Source organism: Bubalus kerabau, chromosome 4 (genome assembly GCF_029407905.1).
Source record: "Bubalus kerabau isolate K-KA32 ecotype Philippines breed swamp buffalo chromosome 4, PCC_UOA_SB_1v2, whole genome shotgun sequence".
Lineage (NCBI taxonomy): Eukaryota > Metazoa > Chordata > Mammalia > Artiodactyla > Bovidae > Bubalus > Bubalus kerabau.
In genome coordinates this window covers 8,294,663-8,315,527 of record NC_073627.1, presented here as the reverse complement: position 1 = coordinate 8,315,527, position 20,865 = coordinate 8,294,663, and the positions used below count along the sequence as shown (strand labels likewise).

At 55.8% G+C, this 20,865-nt stretch overlaps 1 protein-coding gene across 3 annotated transcripts in view; it reads right to left on the bottom strand.

The window, feature by feature from the left end:
* The window catches only part of LLGL2 (LLGL scribble cell polarity complex component 2), a 36,474-nt gene that overhangs the window by 9,480 nt on the left and 6,129 nt on the right, over positions 1–20,865 (bottom strand). The window contains exons 2-7 of one of the 3 annotated variants that reach the window (XM_055575145.1): positions 17,525–17,619; positions 15,228–15,318; positions 3,336–3,433; positions 2,067–2,148; positions 1,740–1,855; positions 1,294–1,452 (exon numbers count right to left, since the gene is read on the bottom strand). In XM_055575145.1, the coding sequence (XP_055431120.1) occupies positions 1,294–1,452; positions 1,740–1,855; positions 2,067–2,148; positions 3,336–3,433; positions 15,228–15,302 (530 nt within the window). In that variant the 5' untranslated portion in view covers positions 15,303–15,318; positions 17,525–17,619. Of the gene's footprint in view, positions 1–1,293; positions 1,453–1,739; positions 1,856–2,066; positions 2,149–3,335; positions 3,434–15,227; positions 15,319–15,510; positions 15,610–17,524; positions 17,620–20,865 lie in introns of those variants that run through there. The other 2 variants (XM_055575146.1, XM_055575144.1) reach the window with 2 other exon arrangements.

Below are 20,865 nucleotides of genomic sequence, written 5' to 3'. Positions count from 1 at the left end.
AAATTTAGTGCATTTCTGTAAGGCACTTGCATTCCATAAAAATAGTTTTTGAGCCCCACAAAACAAAACTCTGTTATCAGTTCTTGTGGCCTTGAGCCCCTCCTTTTCTGGGCCTGGAATGCTGATGTGAAGTCTGGAGGTGCTGCAGCCAACAGAAGCCTATGAGGCAGCAGGCACGGGACCAAAAGCCAACAGCAAGGATGAAATGGAAACAGCCCGAATCCTGAGGGCGCTTCTATGCTCAAACCCAAACCTAACTTGCTACATTTAAAACAAGGATTTAGACTCATAGGAGGGATTCCCAGGGCACTCAGGCTAGGAAAGCCCAGCAAGGGCTCCTCCCTGACCGACTAAATGCCCACTGGTGTGGGTGAGGTGGGCGCTGACTCGGCCACACTGAGGAGCAGGTCCTTCCACTGTCCTGCCTGCAAACCAGGAGGCCCTGGTGAGCACCAGCCATGCCTGGCCCCCTGCAAACAGTCCTGCTCCAACCATGGTCACACTGCCCAGTGTGTCTACCCTGCCCAGTGCTCAGAGGGACCCAGCCCCAAGCAGGAATCTTCCCAGCCCAGCAACACCCAGCTCGGCTTGACCATCACTTGGGGCCTGAGGACTGCGAGAACAACAGGCCTGGGCCAGAGCCCTGAGGAAGCTCGAGCCTGAAGGGGCTGCACATCCCAGCCCTGCCGTCTCCACGGGCTCCTGCTAGACTCCTCCATTGCCTCCCTTTGGGACCTGGCACCCCCTCCCCACCCCCAGACCTGATCTGAACTCCTCTCTACTTCAGACACCACCGTCCAGGAGCAAAGATTCTGAAATGATCCCAAGAATCCTACAGGTTGTGGCCGTCAGGCGTCTGGGGCCGTGGAGCCTGCCTGTGAGCGAACAAGTAGCCGAGACTCCAAAACGCGAGCATCAGCGGAAGCTGCCCATTCGACCAGGGAAGTCTGGGCCTTGTCCGCCCTGCGGCGGAGCCCCTAGGCTTTGAAAGGGGCGGTACTGGTGCCAGGAACACCGGGCTGAGAGCAGTATCGTTACACGGTCTTTGTGAGCCTCCTTTTCCTCCCCTTTAAATGGGATGACAAATACTCCCAAGACCCCTTTTGGTGCTAGGGTGCTAATACTTTGGAGGACAAGATTCTCAGTTTGGGGGACAGGTTGGGGGGTGCTCAGAGTCTGCCCTCCTGTCCCCACAGACTTTCCAGGAGAGAAATGATAAGCTCCTGAGGCATCACTGGGGCGGAAGGGAGTGGGCCGTGTCCACCCCGAGGGCATGAGGGGCCTGGGGCTCACCGGTGCAGCACAGCATCCGAGCTGATGGCCCGGTCCTCCAGCGTGCGGAAGGCCGGCAGCTGCACCGCAAAGACATTGCCGCTCTCGGTGCCCAGGTAGAGCAGCTGCTGGGAGGAGTGTGGCAGGACCACAGTGATCTGCGTGGCGCTGGGGGCAGCCCTGAAGACAGGAAGGACAGCCTGTGAGCCGGCTGCTGCCCAGGCAAAGGGGGACCCACAGCGGGGGCAGGGGGCGGAATCCCCTGACTCCCTCAGTGGCGCCAGGGATGCCCAAGCCTGGGGTGCCCTTTAATGGCGTTCACGGCGATTCAGACTGGATAAACATATTTACTCTTTTCTGCCAAGGCTGCAGACCGATGGCAGAGAGCTGGGGCTCCGAGAGGATGGGGGGAGGCGGCCCGCAGCCCAGCCCGCTCCCTGGCTGGGGGCAACAAGACGAGTTCTCACCCTGGGGGGCCGCGCAGCGTGAACGTCTCCTCTTCCTGCAGCTCCGACACCCCGCCTTTGACCTCCAGGCTCCACAGGTGCAGGCTGTTGTCATCCAGCAGGGTGACCAGCTGGCACTGGGGAGGGAACGGGGCGGGGGTGGCCGGTCTCGTTAACCAGGGCAGGGCAGCGTTCCCGTGGCCTCGACACGACACACCGTCACACGGGGGCTGCCCAGGGTGTCATTTCAGAGATGCGGGTCATGAACTGCGGCCAGGGAAGGGCAGGTTTGTCCCGGGTTCTCTCATTAGCACCAAACCCAGTAAGAAGGGTGTGGGTTGGGCTCACCTGGCCAGGCAGGAAGTGGATCTGCACCACAGCGTTGTTCTCGCGGTGTAGGCCCATGAACTCCACACCTGGGGCGCCATAGCTAGGAGGAGAGGGCTCAGGAAACAGCTCCAGAAGGCAGGACCCCCAACCCCCGGCCTGCCCTCGGAGTGCAAATCCTCAACAGAGAAGGGCTCCCCTTCCAGGCAGCGGGACCCCTCTGTGGGGGGCGGGTGGGGAGGACGCAGCAGTAGGCCAGCCAAGGACAAGGTCCAGCAAGCTGACCCCGAGGGGGAGGCCAGCCAATCAGGGAGGGCTGCCCTGGCAACTGTCAGCCTGCCCACTGCAGCCCCCAGCCTCCCTGAATCCCAAAACCTGACCTGTAGGAGACCATCAGCCACCGCATGGTGGCACCGTGAGGAGACACACAGCGGGCACCTGTGGGCCCACCCACGGCAACCGGGGAGCGCGAGTCTTAGCACTGAGAGCTGTAACCAGGATATGGCCGTGGGGCGGCAATGATTAACCAGCTGAGGGAGGGCTGAGCCCTGTGGGACCTGGCTTCTGCCCCCCTGTTCGTACACCAGCCCCTGCCTAGCTCCCCGCCCCCATCCGGCAGCAGAGGAGCAGGAGGGAGTTTCAGCTTTGTCCAAGGAGGTGCCAGCTGGGCTCTCCCCATGTGAACCCTACCCCCACTTCCCAGTCCCCCTGGGTCCCACCCTGGGGGCTCAGGTCAGATCCAGGGTTGGGACTTCCAGACTTGTAGCCCAGCCCAGGCCAGACGGCCTGAGCAGTGATCCCCCGTCCTGGCTTCTGAAATAGACCCACTGGACCATGTCGACCCTCAGGCCAGGGAAAGACTGTAGGGACAACCAACCTGTGTGTGTGCGTGTGTGTCTGGGTAGACTGTCCGTGCCAGTGTGTGTGTGTGTGTGTGAGTGCACATGATCAGGGGTAGAAACTGGAAGAGCAGCTCCCTTAGCACAGCTCCTCTGACCCAAGGCCACCCTGTCTCTAGCTTGGGGCCAGTCGGTTGATTCTTCCGGGGTAGGGGTGGGGAAAGAAAAACAACCGCAGCAGCACTGCCTGGCCCACCCCTGGCCTGCACTCGCTGCATTCAGGGCTGACTCCTAAGAGGGTACTTGCAACGTCCCTGGAACGAGAGGGCTCATCTGCAACTTCTTTTTATATGGACAGTGGAGGAGTCTTTTCTCGAATCTCACCCAAGGCCAAGGCCCCCAGCCTTTCCAGGGCCTCCCTGGGTGGGAGCCGGGAGGACAGAAAGGATACAGCTTGACAGCTCCGGAGCGGGTGCCGATGGCCAAGATGCGCAGGGAGGGGCTGTAGCCGAGGGCGCTGGGCTGGTGGGGGAAGCCATGCTCCACCGTCTGCAACGAGAACCAGGCGTGCACGGGCCTGCAGACACTTCCCCTCTGCCCCTCCACAGCTGGGGGCAGGGGTCAGCGTCGGAGGGTGGAGCTGCAGGACAGAGCCACCCGTAGCAGGAAGGAGGAATTCAATCGCATCCCGGTCCCTAGCTGGACCCTCCTGGGCCACACCCTCTGTCCATTCCTGACCTGGTCCTTGGCCACGTGGCCCTCACTGGGAGCTCATTCTCCCCAGACGCCTCAGGGGCCCCCTGCTATCCAGGAACTCTGACACGGTTACTCCACCGCCTACACTGTGGGGAGCCCACCCAGCCCTCCTGCCAGGGTGTGGGGCAAGTCTGCGGGGCCGGCACAGGGGAGGCACCAGGCAGTTTGGAAGCCCGGCTGCATCACAGCTCCAGGTGGGCATGTGGGGTCCGGCAGAACCCACAGCCGCCCTTCCTGACTCTGGGTGACCCAAGGCTCCTCCAGGGCTGAACCCCTGCCACTGTGAGCTCTCTTCCACCATCTTCCCCCAGAGGAAGCTTCTGGAGTGCTTGTCACAGACACATGCCTTTGCTCATTTCTCTTTCTAGAAATAATACATGTGCTAGAAAACCTGGAACATACAAAGGAGCCTGAGAAAGAGAACAAAAGTCACCCACACTCTCACGACTGAGCAACCCTTGCTAGCAAGGCTGCGTGTCCCACTGAAGATGTGTGTGGCTCTATACTTGCAGACAGCGACCTCAGAGGAAGGCAAACACTCTATGTTGTCACTTATATGTGGAATCCAAAAAAATACAACCAACCAGCGGACATAACCAAAAGAAGTAGACTCACAGATATAGAGAACAAACTAGAGGTTACCAGTGGGAAGGGGTCAGGAAGGGCATTCAGAGGTGGGGAGTGCGCAGTACAAATGACTGAGTCTAAGACAGGCTCAAGGACGTATCATACAACGTAGGGAATAGAGCCAACAGTTTGTAATAACTGTGGCTTCCCCGATAGCTCAGTGGGTAAAGAACCTGCCTATAATGCAGGAGACCCCAGTTTGATTCCTGGGTCAGGAAGATCTGCTGGAGAAGGAATAGGCTACCCACTCTAGTATTCTTAGCCTTCCTTTGTGGCTCAGCTGGTAAAGAATCCGCCCACAATGAGGAAGACCTGGGTTTGATCCCTGGGTTGGGAAGAGCCCCTCGAGAAGGGAAAGTATGCTGGCCTGGCAAATTCCATGGACTGTATAGTCCAAAGAGTAGGACACAACTGAGCAACTTCAATACTTTGTCCAGTTCAGTTCAGTCGCTCAGTCGTGTCCGACTCTTTGCGACCCCATGAATCGCAGCACGCCAGGCCTCCCTGTCCATCACCAACTCCCGGAGTTCACCCAGACCCAAGTCCATCAAGTCAGTGATGCCATCCAGCCATCTCATCCTCTGTCGTCCCCTTCTCCTCCTGCTCCCAATCCCTCCCAGCATCAGAGTCTTTTCCAATGAGTCAACTCTTCGCATGAGGTGGCCAAAGTACTGGAGTTTCAGCTTCAGCATCATTCCCTCCAAAGAAATCCCAGGGCTGATCTCCTTCAGAATGGACTGGTTGGATCTCCTTGCAGTCCAAGGGACTCTCAAGAGTCTTCTCCAACACCACAGTTCAAAAGCATCAATTCTTCGGCGCTCAGCCTTCTTCACAGTCCAACTCTCACATCCATACATGACCACAGGAAAAACCATAGCCTTGACTAGACGGAACTTTGTTGGCAAAGTAATGTCTCTGCTTTTCAATATGCTATCTAGGTTGGTCATAACTTTCCTTCCAAGGAGTAAGCGTCTTTTAATTTCATGGCTGCAGTCACCATCTGCAGTGATTTTGGAGCCCAGAAAAATAAAGTCTGACACTGTTCCCACTGTTTCCCATCTATTTCCCACGAAGTGATGGGACTGGATGCCATGATCTTCGTTTTCTGAATGTTGAGCTTTAAGCCAACCTTTTCAGTCTCCTCTTTCACTTTCTTCAAGAGGCTTTTTAGTTCCTCTTCACTTTCTGCCATAAGGGTGGTGTCATCTGCATATCTGAGGTTATTGATATTTCTCCCAGCAATCTTGATTCCAGCTTGTGTTTCTTCCAGTCCAGCGTTTCTCATGATGTACTCCGCATATAAGTTAAAAAAGCAGGGTGATAATATACAGCCTTGACGTACTCCTTTTCCTATTTGGAACCAGTCTGTTGTTCCATGTCCAGTTCTAACTGTTGCTTCCTGACCTGCATACAGGTTTCTCAAGAGGCAGGTCAGGTGGTCTGGTATTCCCATCTATTTCGGAATTTTCCACAGTTTATTGTGATCCACACAGTCAAAGGCTTTGGCATAGTCAATAAAGCAGAAATAGATGTTTTTCTGGAACTCTCTTGCTTTTTCCACGATCCAGTGGATGTTGGCAATTTGATCTCTGGTTCCTCTGCCTTTTCTAAAACCAGCTTGAACATCAGGAAGTTCACGGTTCACGTATTGCTGAAGCGTGGCCTGGAGAATTTTGAGCATCACTTTACTAGCATGTGAGATGAGTGCAATTGTGTGGTAGTTTGAGGATTCTTTGGCATTGCCTTTCTTTGGGATTGGAATGAAAACTGACCTGTTCCAGTCCTGTGGCCACTGCTGAGTTTTCCAAATTTGCTGGCATATTGAGTGCAGCTCTTTCACAGCATCATCTTTCAGGATTTGAAAGAGCTCAACTGGAATTCCATCACCTCCACTAGCTTTGTTCGTAGTGATGCTTTCTAAGGCCCACTTGACTTCACATTCCAGGATGTCTGGCTCTAAGTCAGTGATCACATCATCGTGATTATCTGGGTCTTGAAGATCTTTTTTGTACAGTTCTTCTGTGTATTCTTGCCACCTCTTCTTAATATCTTCTGCTTCTGTTAGGTCCATACCATTTCTGCCCTTTATCGAGCCCATCTTTGCATGAAATGTCCCCTTGGTATCTCTAATTTTCTTGAAGAGATCTCTAGTCTTTCCCATTCTGTTGTTTTCCTCTATTTCTTTGCATTGATCACTGAGGAAGGCTTTCTTATCTCTTCTTGCTATTCTTTGGAACTCTGCATTCAGATGCTTATATCTTTCCTTTTCTTCTTTGCTTTTTGCTTCTCTTCTTTTCACAGCTATTTGTAAGGCCTCCCCAGACAGCCATTTTGGTTTTTTGCATTTCTTTTCCATGGGGATGATCTTGATCCCTGTCTCCTGTACAATGTCATGAACCTCATTCCATAGCTCATCAGGCACTCTATCAGATCTAGTCCCTTAAATCTATTTCTCACTTCCACTGTATAATCATAAGGGATTTGATTTAGGTCATACCTGAATGGTCTAGTGGTTTTCCCTACTTTCTTCAATTTCAGTCAGAATTTGGTAATAAGGAGTTCATGATCTGAGCCACAGTCAGCTCCTGGTCTTATTTTTGTTGACTGTATAGAGCTTCTCCATCTTTGGCTGCAAAGAATATAATCAATCTGATTTCAGACTGTAAATGGAAGTAACTGTTCTAAACAATTTTTTTTTAATTTTGGGATTTCCCTGGAGGTCCAGTGGTTAAGACGCTGTACTTCCACTGCAGGGGGTACAGGTTTGGTCCCTGGTTAGAGAATACATATGTATACATATAAGTTTAAAATTTTTTTAATAAAAATATAAAGTATAAATTAAAAAAAAAAAAAAAAAAAAAGCAGAGACTTAGGTGGGACCACACCACATGGATATATGCACACACATACAGCTCTGTATTCGGTCTTCCTACCTAAAGCCAGCCCAGGCTGTTCAAAGCACCCAAATGACTTTTAAAAAAATTATTATTTTATTTAAATTTTTGCTGCACTTTGCAGCTTGTGGGATCTTAGTTTCTCAACCAGGGATTGAACCCAGGCCATGGCAGTGCCAAGTCCCAACCATTAGACCACCAGGGAACTCCTAAAATGACTTTTAAATGGTTGAAGAATAGTCTTCAGGGGGAGGAACCCTAACTCACTGGGCCTCTATTATTGAGTATTTACTTTGTTACCCGAGGTTTTGCAACTGACGGTTACACTGATGACTCGTCTTGCTCTCTTATCTCTGCCTGTAACTAAGTATTTCCTTAGGCAGATGTCCTGGGGTGGAATTACAGGTTAAAAACCTATGGATGTAAACACTAGAGACTGAGATTGACAAACCATCTTCAGGAGGGTTTTCACCTGTTTCTTAGTTGGCAAACCTCAACCCCTGGTCCCCACCCCAGGGGATACTGAACCTGTAGAGCTAGATTAGAGTGGGACACAGGATGTTAGCCAGCTAATTTGAAGATTTTTTTTTCTTTTAAACCATGGAGACTGTCCTGCAGAAAAAGGCTTCCCCAGTGAGGCAGCTCTCTGTAGGCCCAAGGCTCTGCTCTGGGCTTCACTTGGCCTGCAAGGAGCAGAGAGAGATAAGTCCTGGTGACAGGTGGGGCGATAGCTTAGCAAACCCAACTGCTGCTGCCTGCCCGCCCCGACCAGTGGATCCAGGAAGGAGGCCCTGTGCTGGGGTCGACCAGGGGACGAGAGCTCCAAAGAGTGGCTATTCTGGGATACATAGATGTGGGCCCCCGCAGGCCCGGTTCTCTGCCAGGGACACAGTCTGCCCTCTAAGTGGCTGTACCTGGAAGGGGGCGGCAGTGGGACGGCAGGAACCCCCACCCGCTCCAGTCCAGGTTCCTGTTCAGCTATGTAAAAAATGCAGAGCCTGGAAAAGCCTTGGGGAGATAGCAGGGTATCTGGAATGTAAACATTTCCCAGGAAAAGGAGGGTGATGCGGTGTGTGGGAAAAGCTGCCCCAGAAGCCCCCCTCGGCCGGCCCCAGGTTGCTGGGGCCTCCCTGGGCTGACAGCATTTTCCCATCACCACCACCAGCAGCAGCTCAAGGCCAAAGCCTCTGGAATTTGGAGGACTCTGGAGGAAGCACCCAGCAGGAGCCTGGTGGGGGGCCCAAGCCCTGACGCCCTGTAAAATACGCACAAGCCACGAGTAGATCCTGCGCCCTCGCAGTGTGGCTACCGCCACTAAGGAACTGAACTTCTAATTGTATTTAACTTCAATTCAAGGATGGGCCCTCACAATTCAGTCATTAGAAAACTTGCCAGGTTATGTTCTTGGGTTCCAGAGCAACAGGGGCTGGAGTCAGGCAGACCAGAACCTTGAATTTCCTTTTTCAACTGTAAATCTTCCAAATGCTAAATATAGATTACATATTCGAAAAGAAAACGTAATGGCCAAATTGAGATGAGTGGTAAGTATAGAATAATCCTTTTTATTTTAAAAAATAATTTAAGAAAATCTAATATCTGTTGACTACATGTTGAAACAATAACATTTTGGATATATTGGGTTGAATACCTCATCAAAATTAAATTCACTTGCTTAAAAAACTGTAATGTGGCTCCGACATCATTTTAAATTGTGTACGTCTCATATTCCCATCGGACCAGGGTGCTGCCTTAGACATGTCTACCTTGGGACATTGGCAGGAAAGTCAAGCCAAAGAGAAAACAGCTTTCCGTCAGGGGCTCAGGCCACACGTTATCCTATCAATGCATCAGCAGGAAGTTCTCCTAATATCTCACCCGAGTCACTCCTGCTGCAGGTCACTCTTTCCTCCAACGCAGCGGGAGATAAAGGTCAGGTCTACGGTTCAATCACTTGTACTCATAGCTCATTTCCTTTCGGGTCCTGAGGACACTATGCCACCCTTCCCTCCCAAACCACATTCTTTCTCATAGGCTGGTTTAGAAAGAACAGGAACTGAGTCAGGCCCACGAAACTTAGAATCCTCAGCTACCACTTAAAAGGTGTTTGCAGCTGCGCGGGCTACATTGCCTCATCTCACGTGTGGTCCACAGGACAACCCTAAAGACTGCATTGAGCAGGGCTGCCTTTGGCTTGGACAAGATAAGCCTTAGGGCTCAGCTGGCCTCACAGGGCAGAGGCCTGCTCCTTAAGGCCCCTGCCTCCTTCAAAGATTCTCTCTCATTCCCTCATATCCCTCAAGGCGTCTTCTCCAAGTTGACAACTTGGGAGGGACCAAAGCTCCCTCAAAAACAAATTAATGGAGGAATTCCCTGGTGGTCCAGTGGTTAATACCCCATGCTTCCAGTGTGGAAGGTGTGGGTTTGATCCCTGGTTGGGGAAACAAGATCCCACATGCCTCACAATGTGGCTGAAACAAAACAAAATGGGAGAGAATTTAATGGTGACCCTAACTGGCTCAGTCAATCCTAAAGGAAATCAATCCTGAACAGTCATTGGAAGGACTGATGCTGAAGCTCCAATACTTTGGCCACCTGATGTGAAGAGCTGACTTATTGGAAAAGACCCTGATGCTGGGAAAGACTGAAGGCAGGGGGAGAAGGGGACGACAGAGTATGAGATGGTTGGATGGCATCACCGACGCGATGGACATGAGTTTGAGCAAACTCTGGGAGATGGTGAAGGACAGGGAAGCCTGGCGTGCTGCAGTCCATTGGGTCGCAGAGTCAGACTGAGCAACAACTAACTGGCTGGGGCCAAGAGAGTGGATTCGAGTGTAATTAGTGTGGAGACGGGGGCTTCCTCAGGTCCGGGAGTGGGCACAGTGGCCCTGCTTCCACAGGAAATATGACCCACGAACCCCTGACTGAGGCAAAGCAACATGAGAAATATGTGCTCGGGGACCCAGCAGAACAAGGAGCCGTGGGGACCCCAGGCCAGTTATGAGGGGCCCTGGTGGTCTTGCTGGGGTTTGGATATGGGGAGAGAAGAGAGGTCAGTGAAAGCCTGGAGGGGAACAGGGAGGGGGTGGACCCTCAGGGCCGGAGACACTGGGAGAAGCAGAGGCTTCCACGAGGCACCGTGGCCTGCGCTCTGGCTGCCCCTCATGCTCAGGTGCCCCTCCCTCCAACTCCTCTCAGCCTTTGAAGACTCGATTCCCCCGCCTGGAGCACCGGGCCCAGGTGGGCAGCGTTCCCCCAGGCTGGCGGAGGGTTTAGGCACAGTTCCAGGACCCCAGAGCACAGCAGGTATCAGACCTCCCTTAAGGGAAGCAGCCCCCGGGTACGGGAGGGGCTCAGCCCTGGGGTTGGGGGCCCCTGTGTGGACTTATAAGGCACAGAGCAACCTCCATCAGCCCTCCGCCCAGGACGCAGGCCCAGCCCTCCCAGCCGCCTCCAGCTCCAGTTCAAAGCAGAGGCTGACCAGAGCCTGGCAGCCGTGGGCTGTCCTCCCCTACCTCCCGGGCCCAACATCCAGCCTACCTGGCACTGTCCCCGCCCTGCTACCTGCCTCAGGTGACCTCTGCCAGGAGAAGGGAGAACAATGAACGCTTTTGACAGGGAGTTGGGAAAGGAGAGATTTGTAGGAGCTGCCAGACTGCAACATAAGCCTGGTGCAGAGAGAAAGCCTGTCTGTCTCATTCGGGTTCCCCGGAAGGGAGAGAGCAGAGGTCCCCCCTGCCCCCAGAAAGGGAGGACCCCATCCAAGATCGAGGGCTGAGGAGCCCCTAGCACTTGCTGGGGGCGGGGAGGAAGGCTGCCCAGGGGCGCCTGGGGGTGTGCTGGGGGGCGGAGTGGGGGACAGGGAGGCACTGGCCCAGACTGGGTGTGGTCAGCCCAGATTCCTGGCGCTGGCAGCAACCTGGCCCTCCCTGGGAGCCTGTCACCTGACACCAGGGGCCCAGCCATGCAAAAGCCAGGACCAGACCGCCCTGGACAGGGGCAGCTGGTCAGGAACACACTGTTTGTTCAGAGCCTGGGGTGGGGGAGGGTGGTCCCAGGCAGGAAGGGCCCGGGTGCCCTTATCAGCCGGCTGGCAGGTCTCACTAGGGAGGCCGGGCCTCGAGGGATTTTTCAAGGAAGAGATTTTACTTGAGTGACGTGCCCTCGGGGTCCCTTCCTCCCTCCTGTGGGTCCCACAGTCCCTACATGTGGTCCCCGGCGGCCCTGCTGGCATGGCCAGCTGACTCCTCTGTCCTCCGACTGGCCCGAGGACCCAGCACGAGGCACGAGTGAGAGTCAGGGCCAGCACCCTGAGGCCTCGGCTGTGGGCAGGTGGAACTGGGTGCTGTGTTCCGAGTTGGTGCCCCTCCAGGTGCTCAGGCCGTGCAAGCATGGAGCCCTCAGTTTCACCTGCAGAAGTGGGAACACTACCACCTGAGTTGTCAGGAGCAGGCGAAGACGAAGCTGACTCTGTAGGGCATCAGCCATATGTGGGCGCCATTCAAAGCAATTTAACTCAGTCAGCATACCACCTGGGGTGGAAGGGTTACTATAATACCCACTTTGCTATGCTATGCTATGCTATGCTATGCTAAGTCACTTCAGTCGTGTCCGACTCTGTGTGACTCCATAGACGGCAGCCCACCAGGCTCCCCCATCCCTGGGATTCTCCAGGCAAGAACACTGGAGTGGGGTGCCATTGCCTTCTCCAATGCATGAGAGTGAAAAGTGAAAGTGAAGTCGCCTAGTCGTGTCCGACTCTTAGCGACCCCATGGACTGCAGCCTACCAGGCTCCTCCGTCCATGGGATTTTCCAGGCAAGAGTACTGGAGTGGGGTGCCGTTGCCTTCTCCGATAATACCCACTTTACAGATGAGGAAACTGAGGAGCAGAGAGAGACGTTTCTGCAGTCACTCAGTGAGCTGGCATCTAGACCCAGACCACCTGTCTCCAGAGTCCTGGCCCTGAGCCCCCGGTGAACCGGAGCTACCCTTCAGACAATCAGCCCCCAGCAGGGGCTTTCAAGCATCTGTCCACAGACAGAGCTCCTTCCCCAATACACAGGACATGCTGCTCTCTCTGAGGCACCTCCCTGGCAGCGAGTGTCAAAGAGTTTCGCCAGAAGGTGCTGGAGGGAAAGACCCAGCACTGGTTTAGAAGTGGGCATCTGCAAGCCGCCTGGGACTGGCCGATGATGGTGCCAAGTCCCACTTCCCAGCTCGGTGCCCTGCAGACCAGCCCCTCCAGGGCAGACATTGCCTGCTTCCCCAGATGTGAGGCTCTGAGCTCCAGCTCTGTGCATCCCACTGTCTGCTGGGACCTGGTCACACACCTCTGCTGGAGGGTGCCAAGACCCTTCAAATTCAGCCTTGAGCCAGATAACATTCACAGCTGTGCTAATACTGGAACCACCAGCTACTTAGGCCCCTCGACTTACACACTAACTCATTTAATCCGCACACCAACACTGTGGGGTAGTTTCTACCAGCCTCTCCATTTACGGATGAGGAACTTGTCCAAGGAGGCGACAGAAGAGATGAGATGGCTGGATGGCATCACCAACTCGATGGACAGGGGTTTGAGCAAACTCCAGGAGATGGTGAAGGACAGGGAAGCCTGGCATGCTGCAGTCCACAAAGTTGCAAAGAATCAGACACGACTGAGTGACTGAACAAGAACTTGTCCAAGGTCACCTGGCTGGTGATGAACCCAGGAAGGTACCTGACTGGCACCACGTCTGGAGACGTTTCTGGTTGTCATGTCTTGGGGAGGCAGGGCCGGGCATGCTGCTGCTCCTGAAGGCCCCAAATGTCAACAGTGCCAAGCCTGGCGCCCCACCGCCACTGCTGGGCCCCACCCAGTCAATGCAACATCTCCTAAGGGCTCTAAGCTTACCTGCTTCAGAGTGAAAGGTTGAAAAAAGTCCCAGAAGCACCTTAGCTAATGTCATAAATGAGATCGCTCACACCCCAGCTCAAAACCCACCAGGGTCTGTTGTAGCAGACCCGCCCTCTCTGGACCTCACGGCTGGGGGCGGGGCTTGGGCTCCCCAATCACCGAGGATCCGACCTCACCCTCCAATCCTGACCCTCCAGGCTCCACCACTCACCCAGAGCCTAGATGAGTCTAAGGCCCTCACCTTCCCCAAAGATCTCCCAAGACTTCCCCCACTTCAGACCATCAGCCCTCTTCCCTCCACCAGATTATAAACATCCTGGAGGGCAAAGGTCTTATCTGAGATTCTCAAAGCCTCAGCCCTGGGCTGTGTATACAGTAGGTACTCAAAGCATGTTTCTCAGAAGTGAATGGAAGTAAGAAGGAATTCCAGAAGCCTCCTCTCCCTCTCCCCAGCCAGGCCTGGGGGTGGGGCAGCCGAATTTGGGGGCACGGTGGGGGGCCGATTCCTCTACCTTGGCCCCACCCCAGCTCCACCCTGTTGCTCCACAGTTGGAACTTGGGGCGGGGGTTCATCCCTCTTCGCTGAGCCTGTCTATCCGGTTTGCACTGGAATCAGCCACCTTTTTGGGGTGTAAGATCCCAGCGTCATCAGGGGCAATGGAAGGCAACAGCGATCACACCCAGGCCCCGTGGTGGGTGCTGAGGTTCTGAGACCCGCACTCAACACCCATGAGCTGTTCCCTTGGGAATGAGAATGGCAGCTCCCCCGTTCATAACACCTGCATGTGCACACACACACCCATCCCAAGGCCTAAAAGCCCCGCCCACGGCTTCCTTACCCCAGTGGGAGGAGGTGTTCCTTTGGGGAAGCCCTGATCCCAGAGGCAGGTACCCTCAGAGCCACAGGTCAAGAAAATTAGAGGAAAACGGCAGAGCACAATGGGACCCTGACCAGCCTTAAACACGCCCCTGGGAGCTCCCTCTCCCTGGGAGGCATGCAGCCCCAGAAAGCAGCAGCTGGCACTCCCGGGCCACTGTGCCCAGCCCTTAAATGATCTAATTCCACATGGTCCACATGATGGGCCTATGCAGTGTGTGATGGGCACTAGCTCCCCCCACTTCTAAGAGGCTAAGCTGGATTGAAAGCCCACCAGTCAGCATGGCCTGGAGGGATCCTGGGTGCCCCTCTGAGGGGAGGAGCACCTTGCTGCTCCCTTTCCTGCCGTCCGCCTTCTGGAGGGGAGGCCAGGGCCTAGATCAAAGCAGAAGTGAGAGGGGCTAATTACCCCGGATTGGCTTCAGATTGCTAGGTGGCCTTGGAGCTAATAAACCACGCTGTGCTCCTTCCCTTTTACAGCCCGGCTCCAGCCTTCCCAGGCCCAGCCTTCAAGGAAGCCCTGTGATCTTGGGAAAAGGACACTCACTTTGGGGAGCGGGGGGCTTAGGAGCAGGTTAGGGTGGGGACAGTCAAATGTCAACCCGCACCTTCTCACAGATGCCTCTCCCCACCCGCCCAGGCCTAGAACCTGCCAGAAGGAACCATGCATCTCCCCTGCAGGGAACACCGTGTTTTCCTTTGGGGATGATTTGAGGAGGGAGGACACAGCTGTAGCCTGTGGCCCCAGGGCTCCAAGGAAGCTGGCATCATGGGAACAGGACTACACTCTGCAGGACTCACTGACATCTCATCCTCCCTAGCCCTAAGCCTCCCCTATAACCCCGGGGGAGGTAGGCGGGGTGCATGGTTTTATCCCCACGTTACAGGTGGGGAAACTGAGGCTAGGAGAGATGGAGAGACTTGCCGAGGTCAGAGAGAGATGAGGGGCAAGGAGAGCCCACTGCTGGGCATCCTGCTCTCCTCGCCCAGGAAAGCTGCCACCCAGACCCCATTTCCAAAACCTAGGTCCCGGGGGCACGGTGGGTGGCACCAAGTAAGCACTCTAGTCCAGGTAAAGGCGACCCCAGTGCCAGCCCCCGCCTGGGGGGAGGGTGACACCTTTTGTTCGTTTGTTTGGCTGCGTTGCACTTAGTTCCCCAACCAGGGATCAAACCCGCACCCTTGGCAGTGAGAGCACGGAGTCCTAACCACTGGACCACCAGGGAGGTTCCTGGGGGAGGGATACTTTCATGCCCGCCATCCACACCCGGCCGGCCCCGGCTCCCCTTACCTTGTTAAACTGGAAGAGGTCCCTCTTGAGCCTCTCCCTCGCAGGGTCATGTCCCGGCCTCAGGAACCTCCTCATCGTGTTGTGCAGCCCCCTGGGGAAAGCAGGGAACAGCTGAGTGCCCGGCGAGGGAGGCCCCAGTGCCCAGTGCGGGCAGCCTCTCTCCCCGAGCCTGCAGGTGGCCGAGCCCCGAGCTGGGCCTGCTTCACTTCACCCTGGGCTTCCCCATGGCCCATCCCTGGAGTGCGCCTCCCTAACAGGAGACCAGAGGGAGGGAGCCCTGTACCCGGAGGCCCACAGCCAGTTAACACTCTGACGCTTGCTCCCGGCCACCTGCGGCCCTTGTAAAGTCAACGGGAGAAGCTGGGGGAGGAAGCCATTTAGCCCGGCTTTATAGCAACAAGAAGGGCCAGAGGCCCCGAGGTTAATTAAGCTTAATTGTTAACCTGTTTTCTGGAGAACCATAAAACTCTGGCTACCCAGAAAGGGAAACTTCACAAGCCTCTGTCTCCAGAACCAGGGGGAAGTGGGAATGCAAAGGCGGTCCACCTGGGCTCACAGATCAGAACCCAGATGGGAGAGAGGAAAGGTCCAGGGGAACTCCCGCGGCGGGTCAGCACCCCTGCACAGACTCTTCCTTCCGACTTCAGGGAAGGCTGTCCGGGGGCTCTGGGCTGAGGCTGCTCCCACCATCCCACCCTACACCAGGGACCCACGCGGGAGCTGGGTCCACCCCCACAGCTGCCGGGGCCTGCGCGGCCCCAGGCTTCCGCCCCACCTCCCTGTCTCATCTCTGGCTCTCCCAGGTCCAGCACCCCTGGGCTCTGATGGGGTGCGCTGGTTTTCCCACGGGCCCAAGTGGAGGCTAATCAGGAGAAGAAACCTGCTCCCAATAAAGAAACCAGCTCAAAGCCCCCAAACCGCCTGCCCACCACAGAACGCATTCCCCAGTCCAAGGGGAACTATTTCTGGCTCATCCTTGGGGAAGAGGGTGGGATCACATGGGCTCCCGCTTCCGGCTTCCAAGAGCACAACCTCCCACTGACACAGGACGCCAGGGCCTGTCCTTGGAAACACAGGGACTCAGGCCCACCCTGGAAACGGCTTCCCATCTGGGGGGAGCCAGAGAAGGCCCCACTCCTCCAAGGACCAGCAGGCAGTCGGGAAACTCCCAGGTGCCTGCTTGACCCGAGGCCCTGCAGCAGGTTTGCGGAACAAACATGGGAAAGTCCCGCAGGCTTCTGGGAGTGAGAACAGACCGGGTGCCGGGCTGCAGCAACCTCCTGGACAAACAGCTGAGCTGGTGGCCAGGCATTCCAGCTGTGGGGGAGGGTGCACCAGCTCATCAGCCGGTTGCCCCGGGTTCCTGGGGGTGGCACGCCCCCTCCCCCGGCCCTGGTCACTGAGTCAGAAGTCAGAGGAAGCCAGGAGGGTCGCCCCGGAGGAGAGAGGCCCGCAGACTCCAGGGCGAGGCTGCCTGGAGACTCTTGTAGGGGCTGGGGTCAAGTGGGCACAGGGCCGTCTGTACCGAGGACCCACACAGGTGCAAGGGTCACACTGCACAGCCCCGGGGAAGACGTGCGGGGGTGGGGTGGGGTGGGCAGCCCTACCTGGGAAGGGAGGACGGACGCTCCATCCACCCAGCTGCCCCTCGGGGCCCCAGCTGCCTTCTAGCACTGAAACACACTTTTGTGAGTTAGAACAAGGTGTACCCGAACCTCATCCTGGGTGTTCACCTCCCAGAAGACTCCTTGGAAGGTGAGTGGAATATCCCCACTTGGCAGACAAGGAAAGGAAGACCACAGAGGCTGGGCAACTCATCAAATTACTGGGAAGGGATGGACAGAATGCAGATTGCCCCCAGGAGTGGTGGATTCCCAACTCTTGGGGCTCTGGGAGGCAGCCAAGGAGGCATACGACAGGACAGAGGATGCCTGGTTACAGCCCCGGGATCAAAGGCACAGATGCACGTAGACACACTCCCACATGCCTTCAGCTCGGGGCCAACCAGGCAGCAGCGTGGCCGCTAGCACGCTGTGGCTGGGCCGGGCTGGGTGGCCTTGCCTGCCCCTGCCACTCACTCCACCGTGGGCTGGGACACCCGTGGCCTCGGGGGACGGAGTCAGGACCTCAGTAGGTACACACCGCATGTGCTCCTCACTCCAACCCACTCTTCAGAGGAGCTCCCAATACAGAAGCACCGCTCTAGACGAGGCCTAAAAAGAGCCTTCGCATCTCGAAGGAGGACAGCTCTGGGATGGGCTGGACTCAGCTCCAGGCAAAGCCTCGGCTCCACTCACCCCAGACAAGCAGGTTCTCTGCGGAGAAGCTTCAGGAACCTGGGCCTGCCTGGAGCTTCCGGGGGTGGAACAGATGCTATCGACTCAACCCAGTCCTGAGCGGGAGAAAAAGACGTCAGGGAAAAAGCCCAGGGCTGGGGACGCAGAGCTAGGGCTCAAAGCTGGGTGGCCCTCAGGCAGTTCCTGGAGGCCGAGAGCACTGGTCTTCTGTGAGCAGTGGGCGCAGTGCCAAACTCCAGGGCCTGGCACAGGGCAAAGCCCATCCTAGGACTGCACATACAAGATCCTCTGACAGCCAGACGAGATCCTCTAGCTCGCCAAGCTTACACTCTGGCAGGGGGGTGCGGTGACTCACAGGTAGACGAAATCAGTCAGCGGGCTGGTTTCAGGTAGAGATCAGAGCCTCCAGGAAAATAGGGGAAGACGCTTCGATGGAGGGACCAGGGTGGTCAGCAGGACCCGGTCAACCTTCCCGGGTCTGGGTCTCTGTGTCTGCTGTTCCTTCTGCCTGGGACGCTTTTCCTCCAGATGCTCTAGCGTCTCCCACCCTCGCCTCCTCCCCTGTGGAGCTCGCTGAATGAATGAATGGAGGTGACAATATCTCCACCCCGTCCTGGATGGCAGGAAGCAGTCAGCCAAGGGAGGATTCGGGGCAGGGCGTGTCAGGCAGCCAGAACAAGCTTGCGCGTGCCTGGGGGGGCCGGGCGCAGGCAACAGGAGGGATGCCATGGGTCGGAAGGGGGTCCTGGTGGGCCACAGCAAAGAGCTTCGGTTTGTGCCCACTGGGAACTCCCTGACAGTCCTGGGCAGGGGCCTGACAGGGTCCGCCCTCTCCTCCCCCACTGTGTCCCCCTCTGCTTGGCTCTCTGACCATCTATCTGCTAGGCACCCCAACATGAGTCCCATTCACTCTGGTTTCCATGCTTTTGTCTTCACGATTCTCTCTGAAATAACCTTCTTGCCCCTCAGGCAGCATATTAAAAAAATCACCTTCCATACAGCACAGGGAACTCTGCTCAATGTCATGGAGCAGCCTGGCTGGGAGAGGAGTTTTGGGGAAAATGGATACATGTATCTGTACAACTGAGTCCCTTCGCTGTTCACCTGAAACTATCACAATGTTGTTAATCAGCTATCCCCTAATATAAAAGAAAAACTTTTTTTTTTAATCACCTTCTGAAAGCATCTGTATTTGAACCCATCTTGACCATGCTCGCTCACTGTGCTCCCTCAGCGCTGGACCGCACCTTAGGCTCAAATGATGTCTAAAACCACTGGGGACTCAGGCACCCATTGAGCTCCATGGATGCCCTCCCCCACCTTGTCATGCTGGTCATTAAGCTACTAGGAAAAATCAGAGGCCACCTAAGCGGCCAAAAGCAGGGGACAGGTGAGGGGTGCTCAGCCCCATGATGGGAGGCAGACGGTCACAAAAAGGGCAGGAGATGATGGCTGTGGAAACATGTGTCCAATGTATCCGGGAGTCGGGAAGAATCTATTGAAAATATTTACATAAGTTGACAACACACTGGAGGGGTTATAGGATTACCAGCGATGTTTTTTCTCCTTTCTGATTATCTGCCTCCCAGAAAGGGTGATAAGAAGATCACACGGAGTGGGGGCCCAGGCAGCGGTCAGGTGTGAGGACAATCCTGTGCTCACAGCAGGCACTCAGTCCTGTTGGGGGACGATCGCCCCTGCCACCTCCCATCCCCCCGCCACTGTGGACCCCGAATTGAGAGCAGAGGCAGGGAGCAGACAGGTGGGTGGAACCAGCTGTGTGACCTCAGGCTTCAGCGGCCCAGGCCTGGGGTGAAAGGATGTTACTACTTTGCGGGCTGTGATCAAGGGTGGGGGCGGCCGTGAGCTTCAGCAGGAAGGCCTGGGAGGGGACTGGCGAGCTCTCAGGTGCTACATACATCAATGCCGCTTCTCCTGCGAGGGAGGTGGGAGAGGAAGTCGGGGCTACTCTAAGCTAAGGAGCCCCCTGCCACGTCTGATGCAAAGAAGAAAGTCACTCAGTCGTGTCCGACTCTTTGCAACCCATGGATTGTAGCCTGTCAGGCTCCTCTGTCCATGGAACTCTCCAAGGAAGAATACTGGAGTAGGTTGCCATGCCCTTCTCCAGGGGATATTCCCAACCCAGGAATCGAACCCAGGTCTCCTGCATTGCAGGCAGATTCTTTACCAACTCACTGGGGATGGAAGAGCTCTGAGGGTCCTGGTTTCCTGCACTGGGGGAGCTACCTGGCTAGAGCATGATCCCTGGCGGGGGCGTGGTGGGGAGCAGCTTTTTGAGAAGAAACACCTTCTCCATCCCCTGAACTTTCTGAAGACTGCCCAATAGAACTTTCTGAAGGCTCTCAAGAGGAGCCTGGTGGGCTACAGTCCATGGGAGGCAAAGAGTCGGACACGACTGAGTGACTAATACCTTCTTCTTGGCATCAGACGTGGGAGGCGCCTTAGCATTTAGGGGCCTCGACTTCTTCTCCCACATCCCTCATGGTAGAAGCAGCTCTGATGCGTACGGCGCTTGGTCTCCAATCCTGCCCACCACACCCTCTGTCTGTCACCCGACCCACCTGTGGGCCACCCTCCCTGCTCTGCCCAGCTCTCTGGCCGCTCGAGGGTGGCCGCTCAGGGCTTAGGGCCTGCCGGACCACGAGGCTTGCCAACCTGGGGCTCATTTGTACTCACTCTGCCCTGCAGGTCTGTGCCTCATGCCTGGAGCTGGCCTGAGAGGCCCCCACAGGCCACTGGCCTGGAAATCCCCTCCCTTTCACTGCCCCAATCGTCCAACACTACTTCTGGCTTAAAATTGGTCTCCCCTCAGCCTGATGCCCACCCTGGGAAAAAAAAAATAGGAGAGCTGTCTACTTGGCCAGATGTTTGTTGCTTAGTCGCTGAGTGGCATCTCTTTTGCGACCCCAGGGACCGTGGCCCGCCAGTCTCCTCTGTCCAAGGAATTCTCCAGGCAAGAGTACTGGAGTGACTTACATTTCCTTTTCCGGGGGATCATCCCGATCCAGGGATCGAACATGCCTCTCCTGCATTGGCAGGTGTGTGTGTGTGTGTGTGTGTGTGTGTTTAACCACTAGCCACCTGGGAAGCCTGCCTACTTGGCCACAGGCTAGTAAAATCACACCTGGTCTTCCCTTCCCATCCTCTGCTCAGACCCCACATGGGTGGGGGACCCACACACACCTGCTGAAGGCAGAGAAGAAATACACGCATGGGGGTGGGCTTGTCTTGGCTCCCTGCCCGAAGCAGCACTTCTGATTGTGTCACAGGGAGGAAGAAGGGGGTTGGTTCTCATAACAGACGGCTCGGCCCACGCTGGC